The following is a 23,738-nucleotide window of genomic DNA, read 5'->3' as shown; positions in this document are numbered from 1 at the left end:
TCTCTACTTCCTTTCCCACCATCCAGATCTGGATCCTCAGCATTCTTTGCCGGAGTTAAAACTGGTAAGCTGGATTTCCAGATGCCACTTCTCCCTCATTCCTCTCTACCCTGCGTTCTCATTCTAGACTAAACTTCCTTAAACATTGCCTTCATTATGTCATTTCCCTGCTCAAAAATCTTTGTGAGCTCCTCCTTCCTTCTATACTGTCTACACTGAATGGAAACTCCTCAGCCAGGATTTCGAACCTCTCCTTAATCTGAATTCACCTTTTCCAGTCAACTTCTCAAAATGGATGCTTTGAAAATAAAATGACTAACAAATCATCCATCACATCAGCAAAGGTTTGTGTTTTGTATTTTTAGATGATACTGCTCAGTACTGACAAGAGAGTCGTAAAACAGTCTTGCTGGTAGACGTGTTAATAGGTATAATCTTTTTGGAAGGCAAAATGGTTATAAGAATCAAGAGCTCTTGACCTAATAAATCTGTTCCTGGAAATCTATCCTAAGGAAATAATCTGAAATACAGAAAAATCTTCATGCCTAAAGATGTTAATTATACTATTTTTATAGTTATGAGCAATTAGATATAACCCTCTAGTGGCTTTCTTCAATGCCTAGAATAAAACTTTAAATCCCTACTGTGGCCTGTGGTCATACATGATCAAGCCCTACCAACTCTCTTCTCCCCTGCTTGCTAACTAAAGTCTACAGTGGTCTTTTTCACTGTCTGTTAAACAAGCCCATTCCTGCCCCCAAGGACTTTTTTTTTTTTTTTTAAGATTTTTATCTGTTTATTCACGAGAGACATAGGCAGAGGGAGAAGCAGGCTCCCTGTGCGGAGCCTGATGTGGGACTTGATCCTAGGACCTGGGGTCACGACCTGAGCTGAAGGCAGAGGCTCAACCACTGGGCCACCCAGGTGTTCCCCATCCAGGGACTTTATAGTTGCTATTCCCTATACTTTCCTATCAAATGCCCCTTTCAGATCTTTAAAAAGCTCATTCTTCCCCATCTTTCAGGGCCCTGCTCAGATGTCACCTCTTCAGAGAACCTTCCCTAAACACCCTCCATAGCCCAGGGTCCCCTTAACCTAGTTTAGTTTCTTCACAGGCTTTGTTCCTTGAAATTACTTATTTGTAACTCTCCAACACTATAATGTAAGTCCTTTGTAGGGAAGTATTCATTTGTCTTGCTTATTATGATATCACCAGATCTACAATAGTGGCTAGTATGTGTAGGAGCTCAAAAATACCATACAAATGAACAAACTGTGTTTAAAAATCCTCCTTAAAAAAGAATAAAGGGAAATGTCTTGGAGGAAAGACTGTAGGTTTGCTTTACCTTTTCTTTATGCTTTCCAATATTTCTCAGATTTTCTTTATTGGGTGTCTTTTATAATCAGGGGAGTACAAACTATTTAAACTAACAAAATATAGCCCATAGTCTGGCCAGACCCATTTTATTACTATTCCAGAATAAGCATTCAATTCACATTCATGTCTTGGCATGGCTGTTCTCTTGCCTGCCCTTCCCGCTGCACCTCTGATAATCCCATAAACCTCAGCCCAAGGCCCACCTCCTCCAGGATCCCTTCCTGAGTTTTCCTATACTTAAAGCTCTCCCTCCCACCCTGGGCTTGGCATTTAACTGGGTATGCTGTGCTACATTTATTCACTCTCATTTATGAAACACTTTCTGTTTGCTGGCACGTGTGTGTGAAATGGAGAGAGAGAGAGAGAGAGAGAGAAAGAACAAGAATATATATCTGTGTGTTTAGTAGGAGTTCATTTTCCCCTCTCAAGGGGATAAAGGTGGGACTGGCCTTTATCTATGTCTTAGCCTCCCCCCTCCCCAAGTCTTTAACATAGATTGATAGCAGAGTAAGTACTCAATAAATACTCGGTGGTGGTCTTTGGTGTTGAAGCTACTGTGTCTCCAAGCTGGGGTCAGAATCCATGATTTTCCTTCCATTACATGATGCTCTGTAGTCACACTTTAGCTTGTATTTACTGAGCACTTACTGTGTGTCCGTGTGTCCTGCACCTACCACTCATGTTCCTGTGTACCTGTTAGGAACTGCTTTCATTTTCATCTTAAGTTTGAAGAAACCGAAACACAGAAAGGTTAAGCAGCTAGTCTCAAGGGACAAAGCTCGAAGCGCTAAGGCCTAGATTAAAATACAGCCCAAAGTCTTCACCTCTCTTAGTAGTGAAGCAGGGCTCCCTTTGGCCCCTTTGGCACAGACGTGTTCCAGTCCAACTGCAGGCTCTTAGGCTACTCAACCTCACCAAATCTGTTTCCACATTTGTAAAACAGAGACACCAAGACCTTACAGGGCAGTTGCCAATGTCAAGATGAGAAGTGTGTGGTCTAGTGCTAGCACACAGCAGGCGGTGAGTAAATGGTGTTATTATTAGATGTGCCGCCTCCTTGACATTTGCTTCTGAAAGCTGGAGATGGTAGCCCCATCTCATTTCTCTCCACACAGTGAGTGGCCTGGGTTGGAGCTGCACCTCCACAGCTGGGATCTGGGGAAGGTGCTATGAAAAAGCCCAGGAACGAGAGAAAACAAATAAGCGGCCCTGCCCAAGGTTACCTAGAGCTTGGATTTCCTTGTCTGAAGGCATAATTATAGGAAGAGGGTTGGATTATAGAAGTAGCTGTTTTTGTGTGTCACCCAGGCCCACTCATGTAAACATCTTTCACTCCCCAGGAATTATTTTAGGACCAGGAAGCAGCACACTGTTTATTGAAAGAGTCACAGAAGAGGATGAAGGTGTCTATCACTGCAAAGCCACCAACCAGAAGGGATCCGTGGAAAGCTCGGCGTACCTCACTGTTCAAGGTAAACAGCTGCTCCAAAGAGCAACAAGAAACAGTTCAGACATCTGTTTAACTTTTCACCTCCTGGTCTCCTGCGGGCAGCTTGGGCCTGTTCCTCTCCCTGCCCTCCTCACCCCTTCCCACCTCCCCACTACTCCCTACCACCACTACCACCACCAGGCTTTGGGAAGCTACCCTGTAGGGTGGCCTGGCAGGCCCAAGGCAAAGACACTGGGGGGCCACCCCCCTCCCACCCCCAGAGCTGCCATCTGAAGATGATCTCTGCAGGGAAGTAGTTCCCAGAAGAGAGGAAAGCCAGCTGCCATCATAGGCAGGCCACTGACCCGCAGAGAACGAGTCAGTGGCCGGGCTGGTGACAAAGAAATTCAAGAAGGCAGAGGGGTGGAGGGAGGGGGAGACACCCACACATTGGAAACTAGTTCATTCTTTTTCCTTTTCCAACTCCCATCAGTTAGACATATGCCGCTCTTCTGAATGTTTTCATAAGCTGGTTTGTTTGTTTGTTTAACACAGAGCAGGCTGCAAAAAATTATCAAGGAGAAGCAACACATAAAAAACAGACCACGTTTGAGAAAAATGTTCCAAGTGCTTCCTTCTTTGTAGACCTCAGATAGTTGGTTCAGCAGCAAAATCCAAAGCAGCCTCATCCTAGCCCGGGCTGCGCCATGTGGCTCCCATTTGGAAAGTAGTTCAGGCCTCAGTTTCAGTCCTCTGATGCCAGGAATCATCCAAACCATAACATCGACGGCATCATAAGATATCAAATTGGCACCTTTTGGGGGATAAATATCTGTGGCATGTTGAGGTTTTACATGAAAAGAGGCAATTTGTTCAGTAGCCTGTTTCCAGGGGCTCCCCGGGAGACGACGGAATAGGGAAGCATTCCTGGTGGAAGAACAGCCTGTGTCCGTTCTTCCACTCTGGAAACTTGCACTGCTTCAGGAGCCTAACGCGGAGAATTCAGCCGCCTTTAAAACAGAGCATCACCCCCTCCTTTTCCGAGGAGCTGGTTTTAGAGAGCCTCTGGAAAAATCTAAAACCCATGCTTCCATGAATGTATACTTTCGGGAAAAGCCAAGGGTAGCATTCCTTAAATTCTTACAGTAATGGTCCTGTCTCCCTCCCAAATAGTCCTCATTTCGGTATTCTTTCAACTGGTCTGCTTACACACGGAGAAAACAATTACGTGTGCATCTCTTTAACACCTCCTTCTTCAAAGGATTGTTCGTTTACCTATGAATTAACAAAGACTCCAGATGTGGCCTTCGCGGAGGGGCTCCATCAGGCCACGGATCTGAGAGGGCAAGGAGGTCCCTGATCTTCAGTCCAGGAGGCGCTTTCCCCCCTGTCCTGACAACAACCCCGTAAGATGCACAGAGCAGTTAGGAACCCCCAGACAGGAATGAGAGGACGGATCTAAACCCTACGGCCAGGTAATGGCAGATGTGTGTGTAGAGCTGGGCTTCTCAGACCCACTCCAGCCCCCCAACACCTGCCTTCCTCGTGGGCCACCCCCACCATGGCCACTCTTCTCTACCAGGGAATATGGGTACGTGTCTGACCCAATGGCTAGGCAGCTAATGGCTTGGGAGGAGCCCTTGCCCGAAGCCAGGACACCTATGCAAGTTTGCAGCTCTCCATAAAGACTTCACCTCCTTTCCCTTCACCTCTTCTGCCAGGCTGGGTTCCCTAGAAGCCACATGGCTTCACAGCGGGTGAGTTTCTTCTGCCCGCAGTCATGACCACCCCCCTCTGCCATAAGCCTACCCTCCTGGAGTAGCGTCTCCTGCTGTGATGAGTTTGCTGTCGGGGCAGGGGCAGAGCAGTGGCACAGTGGAGACTCCTGGGCTGGACTGGAGCCAGCGCTCTGGCCCTCAGAGAGCCTGACTCCCCACTAATCCTCCCCCTCCTCTGTCCAGTTTAGCAGCATCCTCCAGGATGAAGAGCTGACGCAGACACTCCTTCTCTTCTCTGCCCTCCCACACCACGGTTCTTGGATCTTTAGTCAGTACCTATTTTATTCGGCTTTTTATTATGCTTTAGGGATTGATGGGCCTGTCTCCCCTACTGGATTGTAGACTTATTGAGACAGAACTATGTCTGATGTATCTTTGTTTCCCTTAGCCGTGCCCAGCACTTAGCAGGGCACTGTGTATTTAATGCCTTTCTGTGCAGACCCTGCGGGACAACTGGCATACCCAGTCCCATGAACTTCATAAGAATCCAAAGAAGTAACTAGTATTATCTTCAGTCTACAGATGGGAAAATTGACCCTCAAAAAAGGTTAATTATTTGCCCAAAGCCACACAATGAAGTCAGCAAGAAGGCTGGCTGCGGTCCATGTCTTGTGACTTGCCACCCTTCCTCCATTCATCCCATTCCTGAAGTACCGTAGGAGCCTGTCTTTGAAGCCTTAGCATAAAATTGGGCGGTTAGACCTTTCCAGTTATCTTGTCATTTGGTTTTCTCTCTACCTGGTTCTAATTTCCTACAGTGATTCCTTTTCCCACGAAATGCTTTTCTAAAGTCAGACAGCATTAAGAATATGACTGCCACTGGTCCTTTCTCCATATTTCCATCAGTCTGTGTCATTTGCTTCTGAGGAAAGGGGAGACCATTGCGACGTGGGTTGCCCATGTAGGCTGCCACTATGGATGTCCTGAGCCTGTCATCTCCTGACATCATCTCTCAGCCTCCCACACAGTCCACCTACTTATCTCTTCCAATTCTAGAGTGAGCTTTTTATTTTATTTTATTTTTTTAGGATTTTATTTATTTATTCATGAGAGACACAGAGAGAGAGGCAGAGACATAGGCAGAGGGAGAAGCAGGCTCTCTGCAGGGAGCTGGATGCTGGACTCGATCCCAGGATCCCAGGATCATGACCTGAGCCAAACACAGACACTCAACCCCTGAGCCACCTAGGTGCCCCAAGAGTGATCTTTTTAAATGACTAATCTTACAATAGGTTACTTCCCTGCTTCGAATTTGCAGTGGTTCCACCTCTTATCCTCATCTAGGCATGCAAGGTCCTCCCAAGGCTCCCCCTGCAGCCTCATGGCTCATCCCTCTCTTCACACCTGAGCTCCCCAGCCATGTGACTGCCCAGGACCCCCTGAACGCACACTTCCCCTCCCCATCTTCAGCCTTCCTTTGGTCTTCACAGCCTGCCTTCCTCCCACCTCATTCTCCCCCAGACAACCCCATTCATCCTGACAACTCACTTGTGCTCTTGCTTCAGGCATAGAGCATATCCCCCTTGTGCCCCCAGAGTACTTGACATAAACCTTTAACGCAATGCTTACTTACCACTCTATCCCTGAGCATTTGATAAATGTGTTTGTTGGATTGATCTACTTAGGAAACCACCACTGTATGTCTGAAAAAAGGCACATGTTGACATATATTGTGTATGGCAATAGAGATAAGCCAAATGCAATTAGTTATTAACTCAACGGCTTAGTTGTGTGCCCAGGACTGTGCTGCTGCACACATGGAAGTGTAAGCCATGATTCCTAACCTCACTGTGCTTTCAAAACCTAGTTGGAAGAAGATTAAGGTGCACACAAAACAATTAGAACCAGACCGATAAGAATTTTGAGTTCCTTGGAGCACCTAGGTGGCTCATTAAATAAGTGTCTGACTCTTGGTTTCAGCTCTGATCCTGATCTCCTGGCTGGTGGGATGGAGCCCCGTGTCAGGCTCTGTGTCTGCTTGGATATTCTCTCTCTCTGTCCCCATCCCCTGCTCTCACGCTCTCTCAAATCAATCAATCAATCAAGCTTTAAAAAGCAGAATGTTGAGCTCTTCTTAAACTAGAAACACTAGTTTGTATCAAGCAGACCATGCAGTGCTGCTAATATGAGCTCAGGAGTTCAGAGAGACTAGAAAGGCCATGGGGAGTGAGCTGAGATCTAAAGGAAGCCTCAGAGGATGTTGGATTGGCAAGGTGAATGGGGCAGTGAGCTATGAGACAACTGTCAGCCTTCTGCGTTCATATCTCCCTTGGCAACAACAAAGTCTAGGCAATTTTAAATATTTCCTCTTGTCTAGCCCACTGGGTTTTCTGAGGAACTGGTACTTTTGATTCATGACCTCTTTTCTCTCGTGTGGCATTACTCTCCACTAGCACTTGGGGAAATGATATAGCTGGCAAGGTGGCCGTGGACGCTTTATGGATATGGCTCTTTCTTTTTGCTCATTATTGTTCCCAGCTGCCATGCTTTTTGAGTTCTTATGTCTGCTTTTCTGCCTTCCTCCTGGCTCCCTTTTGTAATTTTTCGCCCTGCTCTTGCAGCAACAGCTGTATCCAACCTTTCTGCTTAAAAATTGTGGTTAGCTGAAAAAATAGTGTCCCTGACCTGCAATCATCAAAGTACCTGAAATACTGTACCCATTTATAAATAAATGGGGCCATATCCGAATAGGATAATGATAAAATAGTGCGAGGAAATGCGGATGTTTAGTCTAAAAACTATGGGGTGATATTATTGTTTTCCTCAAATATTTAAGAAGCTTCAGACCGAGGAGACATTTCACTCTGTCTTTGACACATCAAAAAAAAAAATAACCGGAACCAAGGAGGGGAGTGGCAGTGAAGTTTCACAGAGCCAAATTTTAGCTTCACAATGATCTTGGGGTCCTGGGATCGAGTTCTGCATCAGGCTCCCCGCAGGGAGCCTGCTTCTCCCTCTGCCTATGTCTCTGCCTCTCTCTGTGTGTCTCTCATGAATAAATAAATAATCTTTAAAAAAAGATTTTTAAAAAGTGGATAGTATATGCATCTCATTAGTTAGATGCACTATCTTGAATGCAAGTAGTTGAGGCTTACCAAGTAAAAAAAAAAATTTTTTTTAAAGATTTTATTTATTTATTCATGAGAGACACAGAGAGAGAGGCGGAGACATAAGCAGAGAGAGAAGCAGGCTCTATGCAGGGAGCCTGACATGGGACTCGATCCCCGGTCCCCAGGATCAGGTCCTGGGCTGAAGGTGGCGCTAAACCACTGAGCCACCGGGGCTGCCCACCAAGTAAAAATTTAATCCTTAGATGCTCTTCTGAAACTTTCAGTGTGGTACCTGGTTATTTTATCACTGAAATTAGATCTTTGCTCCCTCTCTTTTGGCTGTCACTCTGGGGGCCATGAAACATTCCCTGGCTTTACACTTGATTTCCCAATAGATGTATAGAGACTCTTCATGCTGACCTATCTTGTCAGGTTGAGTTTAGGAAATGAAAGCAAGCAAACGAGTTGTGTCTGCGACTATGTTTAACGGGTTTAAAAAGGTTTATGAATTAGCCAGGAAGGAAACTGTCTGCTCTTTTTATTTCCCTTGAAAAAGGATTCTTATACTCATAGATAAAACAATGTGTTATTTTTGTATCTGAAAAGGATGAGTGGACTGTGGGGTCAAAGTGGCTTCTTTAAATAATCACAGGTCTTGTTTGGTTTGGACTGCACATGAGTACACGTGGAACTCTCCAAGGGGAAGCTCGAACATTAAAAACAACAACACAAAACGGGTTCATAACCAAAATAATTTCTGAAATTGACACAGCACTCAATCGCCCATGAAACTCAATGGCACTGGTTCAATGAAAGCATGGCATATTTTCATCCGAGGACTTAAGATAAACTATGCTTTATTATTGCAAGGAATAACCACAATAAATATGTAGATATGTTCTTATAACAGATTTAGGCCTTGCTATTGAAATGCTATTTCAATAGCATTTATAAATTACACAGGAGAAAATACCATATTACACATTCTTTGGGGGATGACTGATGGATCTGAAAATCATGGAAAGCACAGAAGGACTTTGCCTTAGGGCTGCCCTGCAGTCTAAATGCTTAGAGTGGCATTAGAGGTGAGATTTGTAAAATTATGCCATAATATTTGCACATTAACACATCTCAGGAAAGGACCCATACAGCAGGAGATGTATACTGTGTCCCTTAATAAATTCTGAGAGTAAAATATAGGAAAAGCTCAAAATTGTGTTGGGTATGCAGCTACTCTCTTTTATCCTCCTTGGCCAGGCCAGCTTTCATGTTTCATTTCCTTTTGATGCTCCTCTCTTCCTGAATCCTGCCCCAAATTCACTCCCCTGGCTATCCTGGCACTAGGAAAGGTGTGATAAACTAATTCACAGGAACATGTTGGCAACTAATGCTACTCCCTTCTCCTGGGTGTTGGCAATTCAGAAGGGTTCCCAAGGAGAGACCAGGGCTTGGCAATGGAGAGATGAACTCTGCTCCTCGTTAATTTCACACAGAAGAACTAGGGGACGGGATACACATGCCTTCGTCCTTGAAGTCGAAATGATGACACAAAGCTGGCTTTGATCAAGAATTCAAAAAATGGGGGCCGTCTGGGTGGCTCAGTGGTTGAGCATCTGCCTTTGGTTCAGGGCACGATCCCAGAGTCCCGAGATCGAGTCCCACATCCAGTTCCCCTCAGGGAGCCTGCTTCTCCCTCTGCCTCTCTGTGTCTCTCATGAATAAATAAAAATATTTAAAACAAAAAAAAAATTTAAAAATTTAAAAATGGAGATGGAATTCCCTTGTAATATCTTATGCTCGCTGAATGTGCATTCATCTGCTCAACTTTTGTGACAACCCAATGGGAATTTTTTTCTATCTGCAAGTGAGAATCTGAAGCACAGAAAGATTTAGGATTTTGTTTAGGGTTACGAAGCTAGTAGTGGTGGAGCTGAGAATTGGATCCGTGTTGAACCATTCTGCTCTACTGCCTCTCAGCTCTAAGACAACAGAGGACCCCACTGCAGCCAGGTGCATCACTGTTCCTGAGCTGTGTGCCCTTGGGCCAACTATTTATCTTCCTGGTGCCTCATTTTGCTCATCTGCAAAATAGACACGAATAATGGTATACCTACCTTCTGGGGTTCTAAGGATTAACACATTTAAAACTGTATCTGGAATATAATGGAAGCTTTTAAAATAGTAGCTAGTGATCACTTGTTAACATGATAAGCCATATTAACTTCAACAAAACTTTCTGTACTATAGTTTTCCTACACTTAACCAGTGAGTGACCCAAATGGGGTTCCAAACCACAAAAGCTCTATTTGACCTAAGAAGTTTAGCTTTAATAGCTTTCATATGTATGTATAGCACATAAAGACAACTTTAAATATCTTTAACTCAAATTATTCTTGAAAATTTCTTCCCAGTTTAAAATGAATACAGTTTTTCCATATATCTCTGTCCTAAAGAGGGGCTCCAAACCAGTGTACACAGATTCTCAAAAAGCTTTATAAATGAGAGACAATTTTAATATTCTAAGAAGTCTTAGAGAAATTACATAATAAGGTTAACTGGTTTATTGGTTATTGGATTTTAGATAAAAGAGAGAGACAGAGGGGATCCCTGGGTGGCGCAGCGGTTTGGCGCCTGCCTTTGGCCCAGGGCGCGATCCTGGAGACCCGGGATCGAATCCCACGTCAGGCTCCCGGTGCATGGAGCCTGCTTCTCCCTCTGTCTGTGTCTCTGCCTCTCTCTCTCTCTCTGTGACTATCATAAAAAAAAAAAAAAAAAAAAAAGAGAGAGACAGAAAGGCAGAGACATAGGCAGAGGGAAAAGCAGCCTCCCCATACGGAACCCGATGTGGGACTGGATCCTAGGACCCCGGGATCACAACCTGAGCCAAAGGCAGACACTCAACCACTGAGCCACCCAGGTGTCCCTAGTATATCTGATTAATTTTTTTCATCTCTCTATAAATAAATATCTATTGACACTTCTACCGGGCCAGTGCTACAGATGTAAAATGAACATAACACACACCCTCCTTTTGATGTCTTAAGACTTTAATGGGCAATAAACCCACATAAACAGTTATCTCAAATTAAAATAATGATAGAAACAGAGAAGAACACCTAAGCCACCCTGGCAGGTATGAGGCAAATTTCTCAGGGAAAGCAGTGACTCGGTTGTCTGTAGAAAATGATCAGCATTTGGTCAAAGTCTGAATAGTTTTAGAAAGAAAAGACAAATTGTGACATATGCAATAGCTTTGAATGAAAACCAAATTATCTTGTATATGAAACCCCCCAAAATAATAAGGATTTGGGGGTTAAAAAAAAGGAAAGGGAGCCCAGGGGGGAGTTGGTGGAAACTTTCAAAAGAATAGCTTTCACTAGATTTCCACATTTCACCTGTGAGCTAGGGTGCTGTTGTTACCTCCACATTTGAAGGATGAGGAAGCTGGAGCACGGGGTCCTTGGTTTAAGACATAGCTACTTGCTTCCTGCCCTTTCCTGGTGAAACTCATGCACATCTCAAGTCAAGGCAGGTCCCAGGCCAGAGGCCCTGGTCTTTTGCTTGGGGAGTCTCCTAGCCTCCTGGGAAGCACCACTGGTTATATTGTGAGAGTGGAGTTCCCTGGCTCCGCCGCCCCTTGATTCAGGCAGTCGGGTGCCACACAGCACTGGGTGCCAGGGTTGGCGGGATGTTGCCACAACACAGAGTCCACCCCTGCAGAGTGAGGGGCCTTTGCCATCAGAAAGGCTCAGGGCAGGGTAGCAGGCCGCTGCAGTTGCACAGACTGTAGACCAGGCATGTCACCCCTCAGGAACCGGTGCCTCCCCTGGGTGGCACCTGCCCTTCCTGTCCCAAGAGGGACAGTCTGAAGCCTGGGAGGGTAACTGAGACAGAAGCCTCTGTGGAACAGGGTTAGCAATCTGTAACAGAAAGTACGTCCCCCTAACTCTTCAGATTGGCCACATTCTTGTCCCTCTCCCATAACCTTGCACTGTGCCCCGACGCAGGCTTGCACACACGGCATCTGAGAGCAATGGGCCCCACTGCTCGCTCCTCACTATTGTCAAGCCCCACCCACGTTTCCTCTGGCCTCCTTTCCCCGCTGGCATGTGCAGCTGGGCCATTTCATGGACTGAGCTCATCAGCTGTCACCAGCTAGTTGAAGCCGGGTCTAGTCAGACCAGTGTGGGGATGTTTGACCTCTGAGAAAACATCCAAGAGCTGCATAGGAAGAGATGCTGCTGACTGAAGTCAGCCTACTCAACCGAAGACTAGCCTACGGGTTACTTTCCAAATAAAGCAAATGGGACAGAGATAGAGTGCAGATACTACATGATTTCTTGTTAATTTCCCTTTTTAGTTTGCAGTGAGCAGTGACAATGCTAAAGAGAGAGATCTCTCGCCTGTCATAAATGTTCATCTTGAAGATGTTTTTTAATGAGTTGATTCTTTAAATGTGGAAGTGCATATAAACACATTTGGTCCCACTGAAAGGAATTTTGCCTGAGTAAGGGCTGTGGAATTACTTTGGGGGTCAACTTCCTGCCCCGTGGAATGCAGTGGGAAAGTTCCCACAATGGGAGGGGGCCTCTCCCAGGGCATTCCAGGCAGGAGGCATCTGCAGAGGTTTAATACAGACAGTACCATGTCTCAAGATGCTATCAGCATCTCCAACAGCCAAAGGCCACCATGGTCTGAGCCGGTCCCAGTTAAGATTCCACAAAACTTATTTGCAGCATAAGCAGAGAAGACAGAGAGAGAGTATGTGTGTGTGAATATAGCAGGGCAGCATGAGACCTTTCACATGGGGGAGGAAAGCCAAACTCATACTAACTTGAGCTTACGATATTCCCATCAAGGGGTTGTATACTGAGAGAACAACTTACCATTCTTCGAAACTTCTTCAAGAAAGCTGTCCTCATTCTCATGAGGTTTAGGGAAATAGCCACAAGTTAACAAATGGAGCCAAATCCATTTATTCACTCATCCAGTATGTTCAGGATGCCTACTATGTGCCAGGCACTCTTCTAAACACCAGAGACGGAACAGTGGACAAGAGAACCACAATCCTGCATTCTGCTGCTCCACTCACAACTCTGAACACGTTCACCTGCTCAGATTTGAGTGCCAGACTGTGAACTCCAGACCATACCTTTCATCTACCACCACATACCAGCATCTAGAACAGAGCCTGCGACGTGGGTGGTATTCCATGTGTTTACTGGATTAATACACACGAACAGGAATTTGACCCTGAACCCTTTGAAAGCTTCATGAAACTCCTTGGCAACAAAGCAAATCATAACTTGTCTACTCATTCACCCAGTCTGAGGAGTGGGGACATAAAGATGAAAACAATGTGGCCCACAGCCCCCTGAAGCTGACCTTCTGGTAGAGAAACAGTGAGGGGAAGAAGAGCTGGTCATTTAAGACACTATAGGGATTTTGATGTGATTGGAGCAAGTAGGAGCATGGCAGGAGAGGAAGCTCAAGAGACAGGCAAGATTGGTCATAAAGGATCCAAGGTTTGGATTTTTATCCTGACAGCCACAAAGGCAGAAAGGGAAGTGATGGCATTTAGACGGAGGCAAGATCACACTGGCTCAGGGTGGAGAAGAGCCCCAGGGTGTGTGTGGGGTTGGGGGGCGGGTGGTCAAGGCTGGTCAGGAAGGTAGCACAGTAAGCCAGGTGACAGCTGGTAGGGGCTTGGTGGAGGCCGTGAGAGCGGGGCAGGGCAGGAGGTGACAATTTCCTGAGCCATGGGAGGAGGACAGATGGGACTTTTGTTGGACTGGATGGGGAGAAACTGTGGATTTCCCCCCGAGATGCAAAGCCATGCTGCAGCAGGGACCGCGGCTTGCAGGAAGCACATGCACTGGGTGGCCGGATGGATACGAGGGAAGAAGGAAGTGGCTCAGGTTCCTAGCTTGTGTATTTGCTGTTCTTCAGAGAAACTTCACTGGCTCCAATTGCCTGCATGTAGCATACAGTTTAAACCCTTTATGCAGGGCAGTCCGGGTGGCTCAGTGGTTTAGCACCTGCCTTTGGCTCAGGGCGTGATCCTGGAGACCCGGGATCGAGTCCCACATCGGGCTCCCTGCATGGAGCCTGCTTCTCTCTCTGCCTGTCTCTCTCTCTCTCTCTCTCTCTCTCTCTGTGTGTGTGTGTGTGTGGGTGTGTGTCTCATGAATAAATAAAATCTTTTAAATAAATAAATAAACCCTTTATGCCGATGCTCAAACACTCTGTGGTCTGGTCCTGTCCTTGCCTTATACTGCCACGTGTGCCCCCTTGTCTTCCCAGCTCTGGGTCCTCCTGCTGTCCCCTCTGCTTGTGTGCCCTCCCCCTCCTCATCTCTGGAGGCCACCATTCATTTCAAATGTCGCTTCTTCCAAAGAGCTTTCCTCAACCCTTGAAAACTCTTTTTATCTCATTTCTTTGCATTTGCCTTAAGTCTCGGTTAGGTTGGCAGTGAGCCCCCTGAGTGTGTCAACTTTCTCTTGCTCATCCTCCCCTCTCCTCTGGACTGAACGTCACCTGCAGTAGGATTCGGTACCTTCTTTTGCAAACAAAGAGCCCACAAGATGTAGCACTTTGTCCAGAAAAGGAGGAGAGTATACCTGCTTCACAGTGTGGTGGGGAGGGCTTGGCACATAGTTAAGTGCTCAATCGGTGATACCATTCGCATCATTATGTCCAAGGAAAATGGGATCCAGCTCTTCTTCCCTAGCTTAATACGAAGCCTCTGTCTCCTTGTAATGAGGTTAAAGCATAAGACACTACATTAGAATTCTCGAGAAATTGTTCCCTGGAGTAAGTAAGTAGGGAACCACACTGTCCCGGACCCCCTGGGGCATTCCTTTCCAAGTCCCAAAGATCTTCCTCTCTGGAGGCTTCTCCTGAACACTTTGGGTCGTTTCTTTCTGCTGGTGGAGGAACTGCTCACCTTTTGATCTCTGGATGATTCCGGGAAAGGAGGTGATGGGGAAGGACCCCCTTGTCATGCCAGCTGCTGCCACAAAGGTCAGAAATGAAGCCAGGAGTGGGGAACAAGAGGTGGGCACTTTGGCCCGACTGTTCCAAAAGAAGTGAGCAGGCAATTGTGACAGTCCTTGAGTTTTATTTTTAAATTCAAAGTAGAAGAATTTTGTGAGTCCCAAAGGATGGCTTTTATGTCATTTTTATTATTATTTTTTTCTTTTTCTTTAGAATTTCCTCTAAAACACATCAGGGAGACTTCACATATTCCAGATTTAGCACTTTAATGGGCTTTTGTTCCTGCCTTAATTTTTTCCTTTTTAAAATTTCTCCTCTGACGTTCAATTAGCTCTTTGTGGGATTACAAAGTTTGCAAACTCAACCATAGAATTTCTGGAAAGTCTTTTAATTTCTGCGTGAGTTCATAATAATATTATGCATCCTGCCTTACTCAGGAGGTAAGGCCTATCCCAGAGACTAACTCTTGTGCCAGTAGATTGCATTTGCCATGATGAATCATTTAGGGGCACTAGACCCATTTTCTTGAATCACAAAGACCCTAAGTTTGATAGTGCCTCCTGGGGATCATCTTGATGGTTTTCTCTCTCCAGGAACCTCGGACAAGTCTAATCTGGAGCTAATTACTCTGACGTGTACCTGTGTGGCTGCAACCCTCTTCTGGCTCCTATTAACGCTCTTTATCCGAAAACTGAAAAGGGTAAGAACATTTCAGATGACTTTTTTTTTTTTTTAAGATTTTATTTATTTATTCATGAGAGACACACAGAGAGAAGCAGAGACATAGGCAGAGGGAAAAGCAGGCTCTCATAGGGAGCCCAATGTGGGACTCCATCCCAGAACCCTGGAATCATGACCTGAGCTGGAGGCAGACATTCATCCACTGAGCCAACCAGGTACCCCTTCATATGAAGCTCTATGCTCCTTTTTACATAATGTTCTAAAATGTTTGCCTCATGTCTAGAGCAGACACTAAACAAATGCTAGACTCTAGTCCCCTTCCTCCTGGCCTCTGTCTCTGGCCTGGGGAACACCAAAAATGAATCATTAAAATATCTCTCAACCATAGAGTGGAGTATTCAAATAAAAAGCTAGAGCAAAAAAAAAAAAAAAAAGCTAGAGCAATGAATAGATGATTATTTCCTAGAAACAGGAGGGATATTTTTGATCTAAAAATATGTAATAAAATCTTTAAATTCATCATGAGACCAGCAAGGTCTTCCTTATTCTCTGCCAAGAAACAAAAAGGGAAAAGCAAAATAAAGACCCACTTCTGACTTACCTCTCATAACATTATAGGAATGCACACAAGGTCACCTCAATTCCATGGTCCCTGAGCCCCACCATACAACTTACTTCTTTGGTGTGAGATTCAGGCCCAGATTTCTATGATTAGGCCTGCAGCACCACTTGTTGGGGTGGGGGTTTACGGGGAAGAGCCTACATTCATTCATCCATTTATTCATGCCTCCACCATTTACTGTGCACTTGCTCCATGCAGAGTGCCAGGCCCAGTGTCAGGCCCTGGGTGACAGTGGAGAGGAGCCTGGCTTTCATCAGTTGCATAGACAAATGTGAAGTTGCCAGTAGAGGCAGCTACTGAAGGATGTAAGCTGGCAGTGAGGCAGAGAGGGAGGGAAAAGTGCTGCAGGCACAGTGTGAGGTTGGCGTAGGACAGTGACACCCTAGGAAGGGAACCCGGTAGAGACCAGTGTGACTGCAGTGGAGGGAACAAGGGAGAACATGAGACAGGAGAGGAGAGGCTGCAAAAGCTGGCCAGACAGGGCCTTGCAGGCTGAGGTAAGAAATATAGTCTGTATTCTGGAAGTAAAAGGAAGCCTGGGGCCATGGGGACAAGAAAGTGTGCTGTGTCTGGAAAGAAAAATTTGGCTGCTGTGAGAAGGGACCAGAGGAGGCAAGGATGAGTAGAGAGGAGCCTAGCAGAAGACTTTGTAGTTGTCCAAGGAAGAAATGATGGTAGCTTAGTCTACGTGATTAGAATTCAAGATATACTTAGCAGGTAAAATCAACAGGACCTGAAAAGTGTCAAGGAGGCTTCCTCCATTTCTAAAGATTTATTAGCCCTGGCTACTGTGCCATGTCATACGATGAGCTCTTTATGTAGTAGCTCAATTAATCCTTCCAAAAATGCAAAGAGGCGGGTATATTACTGTTCTCATTTTATAGAGAGAGAAAGTGAGGCTCAGAGAGGTAAACTAACTTGTCCAAAGTCACAAAACTAGTTAGAGTTGGAGCTGAGTTTTGAACACAGGCTGTGCTACCTTAGGCTTAGTAACCCAAACCAACAAGGCATCCTTAATAGCATTGATATGAGAGGCAAGGCTAGCAGGCACCCTCTGTCGTAATATGTCCCATCACCACCATATGTGATGATTGGTTTTGAGACGTGACAGGGAAGGCCACTGCTTTAGAAGGATACAAAGGCCATGCAACTGGCATTTTGAAAGGGGAGATATAGATTGGAGGCAAGTAGGTCTAACAAAAGTAAAGTGTGCCAAATCTGGGAGGGGTTCCAAAGGCTGCAATGGAGGGTGGGGGGTAGAAAAAACTTCAGAGAAAATAAAGTTTTGAGAACGAGTTTGAAGGTTGTGGCAGGAAGAAAAGAAGCAGAAAAACGCAGCCAACCCCCCTTCCCAGGCCTTTTAATTGCATTTGCCATGATGAATCATTTAGGGGCACTAGACCCATTTTCTTGAATCACAAGGACCCTAAGTTTGATAGTACCTCCTGGGGATCATCTTGATGGTTTTCATGAGAGATGAGGGGATACCATCTGGGTGAAAAGCACACAGGAGCAGAGTGGAAATAAAACTGGAAAGGTAAATTGGGACAAAATTGAAGATGGCCTTCATATTTCTAAAAATCTGCAATCTTGATGTCAATAAGAAAGGATGAGAGCAAGAGATGATTCTCTCCAGAAGAGAATGCTTAGAGAATCTCAGAGGTGATTAATTCTGGGAGATACAGGCAAGGAGATGTAAGTCCTCAAAAACGATTTCCATGTGGTTTCTGTAACCACAAGTGAATTCCTCATTGATACGGGCTGGATGTTATCCTTTTACCCCCACACTGCACAGGCCAGTGTTAGAATTAGAGCGAATGTTGATCGATGCTTACTTTATCCCAGGCCCCCTTCTAACAGCTTGACACGGATCATTTCATGTAATATTCGCAACAACCCTAGGAGATAAGCACCGCTGTCATTATCATTATTTCGCAGATAAGGATACCCGGTTTAGAAGGGTTAAGCAGCTTGCCAAGGTTAGGTGCTGGTCCAGAGTAGATTTGTGACTCAGAGCCGGGCAGTGAACCTCCACGCCTGGGCTCTGAAGCACTTAGCTGTGCAACTTCCATACCAAACACCTAGTAGCTGTTCAGTGTTAATGTCAACGGAAAGAATAAATATTTGCCAACTAAGATTCTACTCTCCAACTCTCCTCAAGCCCTTCCTTGAGGCTTGTTTGGTGTTTTCTCACATCTGCCTTATTGAGATAAACCATAAAATTTATGGGAAGGTTGTCTTTCATTGCCTGATCCCCTGTCTCTCTCAACACCTCCACTAGCCTCTCCGCATAATGCTCCAGAAATGGACATGTCCCTTGGTAGGCTTCAACCATCCTGTGCTCTTTGAAGATTGGAGATTTGTTTTTCATGGCCTTGGCTGTATTGGACATGGAAAGTGTGGTCATAAAACCTACTCCAGGTGCTTCTCTAGTGCACACCCAGCGCCCTGGGATAGGAATTTGTATTCCTTCCCCATCTTCTAGACTCACACAAGTATCTGCCAAGCTGGCCCTTACAGATGAACACCAGTGGCAAACGCAGCTTGTGACAGATGCGCTCCATATCTTTCTCTGTTTTCCACCCGCCATGGAGGCCAGGCAAATCTTTCTGCTTTGGGCTATTAGTCACACATTTTAGTGATAATTTCTGTGAGAAGGAGACCGATTGCAAGTGATGGATGAGGTGAGCTGTGACAGCCCAGAATGGTGAGTAAGAGCCGAAGAATGTGGGCGAGCCTGAAATGGTGTGTATGGAGGGTGACTTCTTTCCTGAACTCTGGTCTGGCCTAGGCAAGGGCAATGCAAGGTAGGCCCCAAACTCATCGAAATGAAGTTTATGTAACTTCTAGGCAAGATTTACCAAAACTCACCTTATCTGAACTGCCCATAGAAGTGCCATCACCAACTCTGCTTTGAGTTAACAGGCAATACATCCATTGATAGGAATCTAAGATGCCAAATGCAAATCCATTTACCTAGGATTTGAAATAAAGGATATTTTCTGGGCTTGATCTCCATGACCAAGACAAAATAAGCACCTGAAGGCAGATGCCCGCCTTACTTATTTGACATCCTAGTAATGGCCAAATGAACTCAGAACACAGCTGTGTTTAAGTCCCATACCCAGTTTACTCCTCAGCCTTTGAAATAATCAACTTCTATTTCTTATTGAAGGTAAATCTTACTGTGTTCTCACTAACGAACCCTACAGTGTTTCCAGGTAGCTGCAGCTACCAAGGGGCCTTCTGAATATATTTAAACACTTCACATGAAATATGTCTCTCAAATGTCCCAGGGCTTCTGGGTTCACTTCACCACCTCTAGCTTTTCTTGCAAATGCAGAAAAGCCACAGTCACACTTCCCACTGTTGGCCTATCCTGTAATGTATATCCCTACTTGTACAGAATGGTCATGAGAAGTTATTTTCAGTCGTTTGGAATTATTTTTAAATATGCTTTGCATGTTTTGGAGAAGGACTATCATCTGATAATCATCTAAGAACAAGCAAAAAGGTCACTGGAGAATCTGGGTGCATATAACCTGAGACAGTACTGGCAGAGCAGAGCCAGCCTACAGAAATGCAGTGTGAGAAGAATAAGGGGCTGTTTAATGGCAGTTGCAAGATCAAGTGTGATGCACATATGTATCTGCAGAGGGGTACTTTGTGCACCCAGCTACAAGGTTTCAGCCAAATGAATCAAAATAGCAGCAGAGGTGGCCAGGTATTGTTTTATATTGGATAGACAGGATTTTTTTTTTTAAAGTTGTTTCCTTGTTGGTAACTTTGAGATCTCTTTCTCAGTCTTCTTCTGAAATAAAGACTGACTACTTATCAATTATAATGGATCCAGACGAAGTTCCCCTGGATGAGCAATGTGAGCGGCTCCCTTATGATGCCAGCAAGTGGGAGTTTGCCCGGGAGAGACTTAAACTGGGTAATGTATTTGTTCAACGGATTCCTAAACCCGCACTGAGCACCTACTACATACAAAACACTGTGCTCTGAGGGCTGCAAACATCACCTGGATTTAGCATTCTGCCCTCCAGCTGCTCACAAACCAGCAGGGGAGATGGGCACAGAGGGAAATGATTCTAACAGGACGCTGGGACAGCAGTACAAGGGGACAAGGCACCTGCTCATTCTCTCAATAGCTTTCAAGCACCTTCTCTGAGCAGCAAACATCCACCTAAGCTGTGTCAATACAAAGATGTCTGAGTGTGTTCTCTCAAGAGATGAAGGAGATCGCCACAAAAGGAGACAAGTGAAGGGCAGAGATCAGCTCCCCCAGCAGGCTTACAAGTACAGGCACTCCTAAACCATGACATTTTTGAGGACCTAGAAATTTGTGACCTAGCACACAATTCAAGATGGCAAGGAGCAGTACAGCCAAACATTCGGTAAGAGCGTTAGTGCCCCTTCAAGGGTGTGGATCAAAAAAACCCTCTGCACGAGTCTATAGACTATAGACGCTGAATTTCTGTGGATGTTCGGAATGTCCAGATAGTAAAGAAAGTCCTACGGGTCATTTAAGTTTCATTTTGGAAGAGCAAAGACTGTTGTTCCCGGGTAATATAGATGCTGTAAACATCAGGCAAACCTGCTTTCCTTCAGCTTACCCCTCAGTTCCTCTGGCTCAGACATCACAAATGCAAATTCATCTCCAGCCTGTGGTAGTATTAAACAAAAAGAGCCTCAATTACTCTTGCCCAAAATATTTGGGCTGTGGCTTCTGAAAAATTTCTCCTCACTCCTACGTATGCCAGAATCATTAATAGTTGGAACTGGCAACAGAGATCATGGTCCAGTGTTCCTGGATCTTGTCACTCTCAGCAAAAGAGCCTCTTGTTCCATCGCCTCCCCTCCTCCAACAGGCAGACTATATTGGGGTGGGGATCCGGGGGGACAGAGAGGGAGAAATGGCTCTTCTTGTTGTTCACGTGAGCCTTGAAATGATGCTGCTTACATTTCTTCTCACATGAGAAAGAATACTTGGCCCCAAGAGTATGTTCTATTTGGCTTGGGGAAGAAAATTGGAAATCAGTAAAAAGCTGGAGAGACAGGCAAAAGCCAGCAATGACTGCTGACGGGGGAAAAATCAACTAAATTTAGAGTAGTTAAGGGCAGGTGGTATACTAGATGAGTTCCTTCTGCAAATCTAAATTATATGGCAGCTAGCCCAGCCCCTCAGTGACCTTGGCAGGGAACTGGGATAATTTTCCCACAACCATAAGCCATTCTCAGGCCACAGTGCTTTCCAGAGTTATTAGTCACAATCAAATATGCCTCTTCCTGTATAGGACATATGAGCTTTTTGTCCTATCTCTTTACTCCTTCACCTAGTATCCCTGGGCTCTAGTATCACATTGAGGGACATTGCTAATCCTTCTGCCAGATTTCCCCTGGGGCTCTGTGGGTTTAGATAATCCCATTTCAGGAGATTCTCCTTGTTGAAGATCTCTCTTAGGATTCTTTTCCTTCCTAGAATTGCCAGATGTTATGATTTGGCTCATGTGCGTGTGAGTGTCTTTGATGGGTGTTAAGTCGGCTCACTTTTTCAGTGCAGAGCATGGCTGCAAGGGCCAGAGGAATGCTATTCCTACTAGCATGGGAGCAGAGAGGCCCAAGATTTTTTGGCTTTTAAGCCAAATAAATGACAGAAAGTAATCTGAAGTAATGTCTGGCAAGTGAAAGTAACCAAGATTATGTCTGGATGGATGGAGAGGAAAAGCTGGTTTGATGGGCAGAGTTACAATGGGACTATAAATATGCAGAAAAACACACTGTGTAGGGAAACACACAGACAAGTTGCATCTGATTTCAGCTTTTTATACTCTGTTGGTTCCTATTAGCAGCCCAGCAGCCCTGTTGAGAGAAGTTGGAATTTATAGTACCTGATAGATAGATACAGTAGGAGTTTGGGTCAAAGACATTGCTCCCACTGAAAATTCTGAAATCCAGGAAGAAAAGGAATCTGTTTTGTTAGGGATTCCTCACTAAACCTAAGGGAGAATTCAGCTCTTATAAGTTTATCACGGAAGCTGGGATAATGCCGGACAAGGCATCTTTCTATTGCAAAATAAAGTCAGAATTACCTAATATAGGAAACCACACAGGGAATGTGGAATTTGCAAGTGGACAGCGCGTGGGCTGGTGTGGCCTCTTGGAAGACAGCTCCGCATGTCAGTGTTGCTGGGTACTCTCCCGAGTGTCCCAGGGACTCTGGCCAGTCAAGGACAGTCTTCAAGGAGATTCCAATATCCTTCCATTATATGGCAATGACCTAGCACTTTTACGAGCCAGTTAGCGGTATGTAGGTAGCACCAAGGAGGATTTTAAGGGAAAAGAAGGATCAGGCAAGGTCAAGCCCAGTGTCACCAGGCTCCCCTGAAATTGGAACAGTGGGTCTGCCAAATGATTCCAATGCATCAGATGATTAAAGAGCCTGTAATAGCTTCATGCTGTTTTATGAGGCAGCCATCAGCTTCCAAGAGAATAGATGAAAAGGCTGAGGGAAGCCAAGTGAGAACGAGCTTATTCTCATTGACAGAAGCAAAATCCCCAAACACTAGTTAAAACCAAGTGTGTTGGGCCGGCCTAGAAGGGAACGCCTGGGGGCTGAGGCCAGAGGAAGGGAAATGGATCTGTCTGCCCCAAACAAGCAAGAGCCTTCAAGGGATGCAGGGAGGTGTCCTAAGGGAGAGATTATCTTGATATTGGTCTGGCTCAGGATGCTTTTCCTATCAGGCACCACAAAGAAAAACATTCTTTTGCCCTCAAAAAGCAAGAAATGAATATCCAACCAAAATGCACCTGTCTTTACAAGTCTGGGGGAGGTAGCTGCCAGTGCTCTTGGCATAGGTGCTTTCCACATCCAGTACCTGCAGGGTCCCCCCGAGGCACTTTTCTTTAAACCTTGAGTCCCCATTCTGGTCTGTTTCATGGATGATTTTATCTGCAGAGGGAAGCAAAGCCTATATCCCTGTCCATGGTGCGCACTCTGGGAGGAATGACCTTTATTGGTCACTACCAGTGCATTTATGACCAGACAAAAGCATGTAAGCTCACCAATGTTCCCTCCTAATGAAGAGGGAGTCCCCAGGAGATGGATGCAAAGAGATAGTTACAAAGAGGTTCTTATCATCACATCGGTAATTGAATTTTTCTCGTGTCCTGACTGGATGCCTGGGGTGTTCGGTAGTGAGGGGACGATACTGATCAGAGAGGCAGGGTGACGTAATGTTTGTTACTGAGTCATTGCACATAAAAGTATAAAGTTGTAAGAAAAGCAGGAAAGCAATGAAACGCTGGGACACCTGCACCCTGATGTTTCTAGCAGCAATGTCCACAATAGCCAAACTGTGGAAGGAGCCTCGGTGTCCATTGAAAGATGATGGATAAAGAAGATGTGGTTTATGTATACAATGGAATATTACTCAGCCATTAGAAATGACAAATACCCACCATTTGCTTCGACGTGGATGGAACTGGGGGGTATTATGCTGAGTGAAGTAAGTCAGTCCGAGAAGGACAAACATTATGTGGTCTCATTCATTTGGGGAATATAAAAAACAGTGAAAGGAAATAAAGGGGAAAGGAGAAAAAATGAGTGGGAAATATCAGAAAGGGAGACAGAACATGAGAGACTCCTAACTCTGGGAAACGAACAAGAGGTGGGGGAAGGGGAGGTGGGCGGGGGGTGGGGGCCACTGGGTGACAGGCACTGAGGTGGGCACTTGACGGGATGAGCACTGGGTATTATTCTATATGTTGACAAATTGAACACCAATAAAAAATAAATTTA

At 45.3% G+C, this 23,738-nt stretch overlaps 1 protein-coding gene across 2 annotated transcripts in view; it reads left to right on the top strand.

Moving 5' to 3' along the window:
- FLT1 (fms related receptor tyrosine kinase 1) overlaps positions 1–23,738 on the top strand; it is a 175,718-nt gene that overhangs the window by 119,790 nt on the left and 32,190 nt on the right. For both annotated transcript variants that reach the window (XM_072719891.1, XM_072719890.1), the window contains exons 15-17: positions 2,719–2,850; positions 15,225–15,331; positions 19,739–19,871. In XM_072719891.1, the coding sequence (XP_072575992.1) occupies positions 2,719–2,850; positions 15,225–15,331; positions 19,739–19,871 (372 nt within the window). The remainder of the gene's footprint in view (positions 1–2,718; positions 2,851–15,224; positions 15,332–19,738; positions 19,872–23,738) is intronic.

This window comes from Vulpes vulpes, chromosome 9, assembly GCF_048418805.1.
Source record: "Vulpes vulpes isolate BD-2025 chromosome 9, VulVul3, whole genome shotgun sequence".
Classification (NCBI taxonomy): Eukaryota; Metazoa; Chordata; class Mammalia; order Carnivora; family Canidae; genus Vulpes; species Vulpes vulpes.
The sequence above is the reverse complement of the archived record's forward strand: the minus strand, read 5'-3'. Positions and strand labels throughout refer to the sequence as shown.